The sequence below is a fragment of the Nicotiana tabacum genome, chromosome 9 (genome assembly GCF_000715075.1).
Source record: "Nicotiana tabacum cultivar K326 chromosome 9, ASM71507v2, whole genome shotgun sequence".
In the NCBI taxonomy this organism is placed as follows: Eukaryota; Viridiplantae; Streptophyta; class Magnoliopsida; order Solanales; family Solanaceae; genus Nicotiana; species Nicotiana tabacum.
The window spans coordinates 110,657,942-110,667,877 of NC_134088.1; the positions used below are offsets into that span (position 1 = coordinate 110,657,942).

The following is a 9,936-nucleotide window of genomic DNA, read 5'->3' on the forward strand; positions in this document are numbered from 1 at the left end:
AGTAGACATGCCTTATACTCTAGTGGCGCGTTTTAAAGTCGTGCGGGCCTAGGCCCGAAGCGGACAATAACACTAGTGGGTTGGAGTGTATTTAACATCCTAGGCGAATCCCACATCGATAAAACATGGGAGAGATGGTGGGTATATAAGTAGACAGGTTTCAAACTCTTTTTAAAGCCGCGCGGGCCTAAGCTCAAAGCAGACAATATTACACTAGGGGATTTTTACCTAGCTATGCTATATTAAAAACTTATTAACTACTTTTCTTTATGTTCCTTAAAAATTACATTGTATATATATATTTACTATTTATACACAAAATCATGATAAAAGAAGAATCCCTTAAATATAGGGATTAATTTGTAACTTCATCCCCCTATCCCCATCTATCAGCTTAATTAGCATCCTACAATCACGATTTTCTTCCCAATTTCAAAAGATTTTAAAGTCATTTTCTCTTTCATACAAATCAACCAATATCAACTAATCTCTCTCTCTCTCTCTCTCTCTCTCTCTCTCTCTCTCATACAAATCAAACTATTATCTCTCTAAAATTATAGCATCATATATTTCTCTGAATCAATTCCACCAACAACCATTAAAAAGCTTTGAAGCTTTGAATTAGATATCCAGATTTTACGAATTTGTGATATTTTTAGATTGGGTATTCTTGAAAACGATTGAAAATATCTTTTAGGGTTTATATCTCAATTTTAAGGGAGATTGGTTAAGTTTAAAGTTGATTTTAGGTAGAATTACAGATTGAAACTCGAGGAAGAAGAAATTTCGGAATTGTATTACGATTGTATGATAAATGTATCATCATTGTATCTGAATTGTATTTGATACATCAATACCTAAGATAATTTTGATACAATACTAATACTATTTTAATACAATATTGTATCATAATTTAAGTTTAGAGTTGATTTTAGGTAGATGTTTTAGATTGAAACTTGAAAAAAGATAAGATCAAAATTGTATCATAATTAAGAATTGTATCACAATTGTATCATAATTGTATCACAATTTGTACCTAAAATAATACATGATACAATATTAATACATGTATAATATGATTTTGTATCAGTTTAAGTTTAGAGTTGGTTTTAAGTTGTATCGTAATTGTATCAGAATTGTATAAGAATTCTTTCATGATTGTATCAAATTTGTATCTGAATTGTATTTAATGCATCAATACATGAAAGAATACTTGATACAACACTGATACAAGTACAATACAATCTTGTGCCAGAATTATATTAGCTTTTAGAGTAGTAACGTGTATAGGTAGAAATTTTTCAGATTTTCTATAATTACTGTGATGGATCTTCAAAATTGTGTAGGATCCCATTTTGAGAAAATGTTACCGTTCAAAAATAACCATTTCTTTGGTTCCGTTTCTATGGCGAGTATGGCTTCTTTTTTGGTTCAAGACTTTTTTTGTCCATTTGTATTTTTCTTGTGACTTCTTATACTAGAAGCGAGTATCTTGTATAGAGTTTTCGAGAAGTTGGAAGAAAAAATTTGGTGAAATAATATTGGAAGAAAAAGTTACTTCCAGATCTGCGTAGAAGAAAAGGGAGGGAGGGAGGGGAGTAGAGAAAAAAAGAAAGGATATAATTCAATCCCTTAATTGAAGGTGCTAATAATGGGATGAGAGTCTTTTAAGGGGAATACATATAATTTGTAAAAAAAACTAAATACTTTTTGAAAACTACAAAACCTTGAGAAAATTGATAAATAAGTTTCTATTATAGTATACATAGGAAAAACTCCCATATTACTAGTGGATTGGTCTGTTACAAATGATTATAATCCTGAATCCATAAGGTTTAAATCCTAACTCTGCCTTTGCTTCTAGTATTTCAACTTCACATAAGCTATATGGAGTTTAATACTAAAGCTGAATGATGTATTAGTTATACATAAATTATCTTCATAATGCAAAGTTTTACACTTAAAAACTGAATATTGTATAATACCGAATTATTGACCGCGATATTGTATAAGGAAAGAGCTATGTCACTCTTATCAGCTAGAAACATATCCAGGTTCCATCACAAACGTCAGAAAATATTCCGAACTTTTTTTTTGTTTATTTATACAATTACTAGTAGATAACAGTTAGATACAAAATGGCCGGCTGCTGATGTTGCCTTTCATATAAAATTTTCCACTTCCAACACAGTCACAATATGTTAATTACAATATTGAAAAAGCAAACGAAAAGAATAAAAAATTAGTGGTCATTCCTTTCATATACTTCATTGCTTGGCCTGCCATTAAATCTCATTGGACAAATTTTCAATGCTTGAGCAGAATGCTTACCATCTAAATTTTAATTTGCATGTCATGAATTTCCAATGGCTTCTAGTAGTTTGGTTTTGCTTTGGCTCAAGCTATGGCCAACAGTTCTATGATTCCACCTCATGTTTTTCTAATATCACTTCTCCAGGTACAAGATATACATGTACTTCTCCAAAGGATTCTTGTCAAACGTTCTTGATTTTTAGAGCTAATCAAGATTTCACAACAATCTCAGATGTTTCTTACTTATTTGGGTTTTCTCCTGATGTACTACTCACCTTAAACAATGTCACTTCGTCGTCGCAGATTCTTGAAATTGGTAGAGAGGTAATTGTTCCAATTCAATGTTCTTGTTTAGGTAAATTCTTTCAAGCTAATATTAGCTACCATGCACCTACAAACACGAAATTCGACGACGTTGCTTGTGGAGTTTTTGAAGGTCTAGTTAAATCCATAACAATTTTGGAGGAAAATATTTCCAAGAAAACCAATATTTCTGATGTCAATTATGATATCAAAGCTGGTACAGAGTTGCTTGTGCCTTTGAAATGTGCATGTCCTGATAAAGTTTTTGATGTTGGATTAAAGTACCTTGTCACATACCCTTTTATTTCAGGAGATGATACAGGAAAAGTAAGTGAAAAATTCAATATTTCTGTTGAAGATATATGGGGTGCTAACCATTTAAGTTTTAATCCAACTGTTTATTCAAACACAACAATTTTAGTTCCCTTAAGAGGAGAACCATCTATCAATTTCAGCATACATGATTCTGATCCTCCTACTCCTGATTTTCTACCAACACAAATGGTAGCAAAATCATCCAAATACCTGAAATTAAAGAAACTATATATTGCAGTGTCTGTTGTTGGTTTTTTCCTGTTTGCTGCAACTTTAGTTGCTTGTGGTTTATATATAATGGCCATAAGGAAATTCAAGGCAGAGAAAAATCGTTCTTCGATACATAAAAGCTCTGTTACTTCAGGTTCAACACCAAGAAATTCCCCTCCGACCACTACTAGAAGTTCCACGAATTCATGCTTATCACCTGATTTACTTGCAGGAATTAAGTACTCTTTGGGTGAGTACAACATAGATGAACTGAAAAAAGCGACGGATAATTTTAGTGAAGGAACTAAGATAAGTGACAATGTATACAAGGGTTGTGTTGATAATGCTGAAGTATTGATCAAGAAAATAAGATTTGAGGACACAAAACAAGTAATTGATGTACACTCAAGAATCAATCATGTTAATATTGTTAAGCTTCGAGGTGTTTGTTATGGTGAGGATGACATTTCAGGATCTTATCTTGTGTTTGAATATCCATCAAATGGCACATTAAGGGATTGTTTGTCAAACTCTTTAGCTTCTCTTAGTTGGCACAAAAGAACTCAAATTGCTTTTGACATTGCCACAGGGCTACATTACTTGCACTTTTGCACTATTCCACCTTATACACATATGAACATAAATAGCAAAAATATCTTCTTGACTCCGAATTGGAGGGCAAAGTTGGCTGTTTTTGGAGCAAAAGCTGTCATTGGAACGACGAAGGAAATTGGAAGTCTCGGCGGCTGGATTGCCCCCGAACATCTAGTACATGGCTCAGTGTCTGAGAAAGTGGACATTTTTGCGTTTGGGGTAGTATTACTCGAGCTCATATCGGGAAAAGAAGATGTAGATGGAAATTTTTTGAGGGATTCAATTACATTTTTGAGAGGGGGAGCTAATGAAGGAGGATGCTTTGAACAATTGAAAATTTTCATTGATTCAAGCCTTAGGGAAGATTACCCTTTAGCAGAAGCATTATGTTTAGCTGTTTTAGCTAAAGCTTGTATTGAAGATGATCCTTTTCATAGGCCATCTATGGATGACATAATTAAAGTTCTTGCTAGAATGGTATGATTTTTTTTAGCCGAGGGTCGTTAACCTCTGTACCTCCACAAGGTAGGAGCTAGTAGTGTACACGCTATCCTCCCAGACTCCACATGTGAGAATATACTGGGTACGTTGTTGTAATTGACAGAATGGTATGATTTCAGAAAAATATTCCATTCATTACCATATGCAATGTTAGTTAACATCAATTAATTGTACTTGCCCTAGTCAAATATTAATGTCTCTTTGTAGCTACAGTTTTCACTAGATCTATGAATTCTTGCTTTCAATTTGCATTCGTTTTGATTAATCCTACTTCCTTTCCATCACTAAGGTCCAGTACTGATTATATATTCATTGATTCGATGTTTAGAGTATTTGTTGAATTATTCTTGACAAACCTTTTCACCTTCTGGTTAAGGTCTAAATGTCTAAATTAAATAATCTTAATATTGTAGCCAAGAAAATAAAATAAATAGTCCGCTATGCATATAACTGGTTAAACTATAAAATATCATAAAAATTCTTACCTCGTAAGTGTATATAAGTTCAATCATCTGACGTTTGCAATAGTGCAAATTATGCTTTGTATGCAAGCTTCAATAAAGGCAAAGGAATTTTCTAATCCAGTTTTGGAATAACAAATGGACTATCTGTTGGACATATGCATGACTCATAGTCATAGAATCTTGATTGTGCTTTGCCGATTGTTTGACCTAATCTTGTCTAATAATTAAATGTTTGTCGCCTTACTCTAATTAATGAACTTTCGGGGCAACTGCACATATAGCCATTCACTAATGTTATTTAGAGATTAGCTAATACTTATTTTGTTTTGAAATTTTAAACTAAAAATCTTAATTTCAGGACAGTTCATGATGCTTGTATTCCGAAAAATTGAACTGAAAAACTAAAATTCAAGATGCACTGTCTAAATATTAAATAACAATCCTATAAAATGGCTAGTGTCATTTCCACCCTAAATTTGTTGCTTTTGTGGGGTTGCTAGAATAAGAAATAAAGACAAATATGTCAAAAAGACTGAAAATGAGAGGCATAATAGTACAAAGAACAAGTGCCACTAATTTATTTTGCGACAATCTAATAAATAATAAATACAACAAAGAAATACACTATATTGTGGAAAGAATTCCGACCATGTTATGAACATACATGGATGATAATAGCCATTTACGGGATAAGGACATTCCTAGCTCATATACTGAACTCAATTTTATTGTATATAAACAAAATCATTGCGACAATAACTATAAATATGGTAAATTACTTCTAAGATTGTAGAATCATTTTCATTATTGTTTAGGATCATTTGGTCGATAGAGTCGGATAGGTCGTTTGTTTGCTGCTTGGACTGGTCTTGAATTGGTTTCAGATTCCTGCAAAAGAAAAAATATATGATCAAATGGAGAATTAGCACCCATGGTACAATTAAATCAGAGACGGAATCAGTATTTCAATCTTATGGGTCCTGAATTTTAGAACGATGATTTCAAGTGTTAGAGACTGAGTTCTAAATTTAATATTTATACATATTTAGTGAATTCTAAATACTAAATACACTGTATGAACAAATACTAGTGGGTTCGACCGAACCCGTATTTCGGCTTATGCCTCCGCCCCTGACTACATGAAGAATGATTGAAAACAACAATGTACTAAATACTAGTAGTCGTTTTGACAAGATTGAAATATTTGACATTTTAGAAAATAAGAAGCGTTCGCCTATTTTGTCAAATTTACACTTACCACTCCAATTAGTGGAATATTAATTAAGTGTGACGTGTAAAAGAGAATAAAGGGTGATTTAATAGAATATTTTTATGATTTAATTAAGATAATCATATCTTTCTTAAGAGGTTTGCCAAAATCTTAAAATGATAGTACCAAATAATATGGACCGAGGGTCATATATTAATGTAGTTTTGGAGGTGAAATATAGCAACTTACGTCATGAACAGCCTCGCGAATTAGTTTCATTTGCTCTCTTGTAACAGTCCTCACCTGAGAAAATATTGAATATTAAACTTCAAATTGATACTAGTGGCAAAAAGAATAATCACAGCATAGATAGAACGCTAGAGTTTTTTAATTACCTTTCTTACAATAGTCCAGACAACATCTTGAGTACAAGGAGGAACAGTCAACGAGCCAATATACCTGTAATATTTTCTGCTACCCAACTTCACTTGTTTTGGATCAATAATTCCAATATTTCTCTCCACACCTTTTGTATGTGCTAGAGCCTTTAAATCATCCTCGATCTGTAATCAGAGATATATCATATGTTTTATTTTTTAATTACTAATACCATTTTTATGAACATATATGGCAGTCCGATGCACTAAGCTCTCGCTATGCGCGGGGTTCGGGAAAGGGCCGGACCACAATTGTTTATTGTACAGAGTCTTACCCTACATTTCTGCAATAAGCTGTTTTCACAGCTCGAACCCGTGACCTTCTAGTCATATAGCAACAACTTTACCAGTTGCGCCAAGCCTCCCCTTCTAATTTTTATGAACATTATTGATAATTATATTTTTCGTGACCTAATAATATAAAAATTGTTTTACGCCATAGAAGTTAAAACTTTTTTTGGAATTAAGTTTTGTTTAGTGCGTGCATGTAATTAATACCTTAGATAAGAAGGAATCAGCTCTTCCAATCTTGTACATAATTCCAACCACTGCAGTCTTTCCATCATTGCTTTCATGAACCAAATGAACCTCCAAATCGAACCTACAATTATTCATACACGATTTAGTCACTTTCTAAATATGAAAATTCAAGAATATAAACAAGAAAACAAAAGAGGAAAGTATATGTAATTAATTTATAAATAATAAGAACCTTTTTCCATTTATAGTATGTTCAGAAGGTGAGTGCCAATGAGCCTGATTGAGTTGATATCGAGTTCCATTTATCTCAATATGTCCAGCACCACCTTCCCATCTTAACTGCATTAATAAACAAATTATTCATCAAATTATCATATAATAACAAAAGTATAAAGCAGAGCTAAAATTAAGAAAAATAAATTACTCATCAATTATATTATTATACGTAAGTTACTATATTCACTCATAACGTCCCCTTTTTTATAAACCATAACGCCCCTTTTAAATTCAAGGAATTAAGTACTTTTATGGAAGTAACGTTTCAGTTGACAAACTCTTGTAAAATTGATGCGAGGAAAAAAGAATGATTAATATAATGCATCTCGAAATAGGTCCTTAATTAACTTCTTATGGTCGCAAATTCAAAAAGTAAGTTGATGATTTTTTTCCAGATGGTAGGTAAAATAGTGAGACAAAAGTGATTGTATATTTGATTAATTTCATGTGTAGTAGGTTAAGCAGTTGATAAAAGGGACCTAGTTCAGCATTAACCAGGAAATTAAAATTATGTTAACTTACACCATTTTCATATACCATTGACATTGAGCCCTTCACACTTGGGAATTTGCAAAATTGAATACTGTTTTAATGAATTTTTGAGTATTACAGATTGATGATAGATCTAAATATATTGGTTAGAGCAAGTAATACGAAATTAAAATTTTAGTTTTATAAGAAAAATAACTGAGGAAATTTTCATTTTCTCCCTTTCGATGATACATGTTTCCTTTAGAAAATACTTTCTTAACCAAACATCGAAATTCGTGATAATATGAAAAAACGTATTTTTTTTAGAAACATTGCGTCATACCAAATAATACAATACATGAACATGAGAAATATAACCACGAAAGAATTATTTTTTGAAAAATTTTCGGGGACCCGCAGTGTAATCTTTCGAGTGCGCACTGGGTAACCTACTCACTATGCAATAGCTCGCAAACCATATAGAAGATGCAACCGCACTAGGCAAGTCCGATGCAACGAGCTCTGACTGAGGAGCTTGTTGGTGAGGAAAATCGATCCCAGGGCTCCCCATGTGGGAAACCACCCACCCAACCAACACACCCAACATTTGCGAGCGAACCATGAAAGAATTAGATCTCCTCTAAATGTGATGAGAATAAATGGAGTGGAGTCTCTTTTTTCTTTCTTTCTTACCATCATATCATGTCCTCTATTCAAAAGAGTAGAATTGGATGGTTTGTAGCTTCTACGAAGTCTTCCCAAATGAGATACAACTTCAACCCTCTCATTCAAAAGATCAATTGGAGATTGCAATTTTCCTGAATTACACATACTCCATTCTGTGTGAATTTCACCCCAATGAGCAGGCCCCTTCTCACTTTCTTCATCGTAAGTAAACTCACTTTCATCATCTGTAATAATTCCCCCAAAAAATAAAATAATTAGCAGATCATAAGTTTCAAAAGTCGAAACACAAAAACCAAAGCCATATTCATGTTATAAAAATTGAGAGACAAAAACTGAAACCTACCAACTTCATGAGATCTTGTTAGCAATGCACTTGCGAGGAAAAGAAAAGAAAGGAACAAGATTTTGTTGGTTCTTGTAAGCATTTCCATTTTTTGATCCAACTATAGAAAAACTTGGTGTTTTATTAAGGAAACTTTACCAATAGAAGGTTGCTTATTTAAAATAATGAAGTATAGATTCTAAACTTGTGTTTTGTTATGGAAACTTTACCTATGGAAGGTTGTTTATATAGAAGAATAAATTAAAGTAGTATTAGAGGAAATAGAAATGTGAAATTGACCAAGAAAATCTATAGCTGGCTTTGACCACAAGAATAATGTGAAGAAGTTTCAAGCTATTTGAGTAGCTGAGCAGGTTTGAAGTATATGTTGTTTCTATCAGTTAAAACATAGGAAATTATTATAATAGCAAATAAAAGATCACCGACTATTTCCTTGATTTTTTGTCGTGCAAATTATATTCATCTTTTAATCGGAATCGTTTGTTGAAAAAGGACCCCTTTTGTATTTATTATGTCTAATTAAGATTTATTAATATCATGTGCTAATTCGTCGTCATCATGTTGTTGCACCACTTCCGGGTTCAAGCTTATGATCTTGGGATAGAAAATAAACAAAACAAAAAAAAGAAAAAGAAAAGAAGAGTTTATCTTTACACGTAGATAAGTAGATAGCTGGATATACGATTTTGTGAGTTCAAGTGAACTCATTGGACAAGTGAGGCTTACTCTGCTAGTTGAGTTTTACCATCAGTCGATTGATTTAGGGTTCGAATCACGTTAGGTAATTGATAACGCTATTAATCCAAACAGGCGGTGGAATAAGAAGAAAAAAAATTAACTTAGTGCTTATGACTCTAATTATGATTATTTAAGTTGTTTATATATAATAAGATAATGCTTATTTTGAATTCATAACTTTAAATTTTGAATTCGCCACGGCAATAAATATATAAGAGAACGAAAAACCTAAAACAAAGGGATGCAAAACGCGACTTGCTGAGTGCAAGGGCTTCACATGCCAATATTGAGCATTAACAAATACAATAAGGCCTCTAATAATATATGTTCTCTTATAATTAGTACCAAAAAACATCACATAATACCATAACGAAAATCAAACCTTAATATATTATCATGTGCATCAGACAGAAAAATAACGTTTTTTTGTTGCTAACCTTCTAGACACCTTTTGAGAAGCCTTAAAATTAGAGACTAGTTGCGTATGTAGTGACCTCTTAATTTTTTAATACTTTTTGTATAGTTAATTAGTTGATATTTGAAATTGTTCTTGACTTCTATAAGTAGGTATGCGGATCATTCCGATGACCCAAT

The 9,936-nt window shown here is 32.4% G+C and overlaps 2 protein-coding genes across 2 annotated transcripts; one reads left to right on the forward strand and one right to left on the reverse strand.

Moving 5' to 3' along the window:
• Positions 1–2,355: 2,355 nt before the first annotated feature.
• Positions 2,356–4,218, forward strand: LOC107765026 (lysM domain receptor-like kinase 4). The gene has a single exon (XM_075221263.1). It carries the CDS (start codon positions 2,356–2,358, stop codon positions 4,216–4,218), a length of 1,863 nt encoding a protein of 620 aa, XP_075077364.1.
• A 1,036-nt stretch (positions 4,219–5,254) lies between these two features.
• Positions 5,255–8,812, reverse strand: LOC107765027 (alpha carbonic anhydrase 7). The gene is made up of 7 exons (XM_016583610.2): positions 8,605–8,812; positions 8,268–8,485; positions 7,060–7,166; positions 6,846–6,948; positions 6,306–6,473; positions 6,160–6,213; positions 5,255–5,588 (listed from the first exon to the last, which is right to left on the reverse strand). Exons 1-7 carry the CDS (start codon positions 8,690–8,692, stop codon positions 5,505–5,507), a joined length of 822 nt encoding a protein of 273 aa, XP_016439096.1. The 5' UTR covers positions 8,693–8,812; the 3' UTR covers positions 5,255–5,504.
• Positions 8,813–9,936: the final 1,124 nt, after the last annotated feature.

Excerpts from the sequence above, each read along its gene's own strand:
- LOC107765026 (XM_075221263.1), top strand. The coding sequence starts at position 2,356 with ATGAATTTCCAATGGCTTCTAGTAGTTTGGTTTTGCTTTGGCTCAAGC.
- LOC107765027 (XM_016583610.2), bottom strand. The coding sequence starts at position 8,692 with ATGGAAATGCTTACAAGAACCAACAAAATCTTGTTCCTTTCTTTTCTT. Across the intron at positions 7,167-8,267 it reads ATAGAGGACATGATATGATG|TTAAGATGGGAAGGTGGTGC; the intron begins GTAAGAAAGAAA and ends TTATTAATGCAG. Across the intron at positions 6,214-6,305 it reads TCTGGACTATTGTAAGAAAG|GTGAGGACTGTTACAAGAGA; the intron begins GTAATTAAAAAA and ends ATATTTTCTCAG.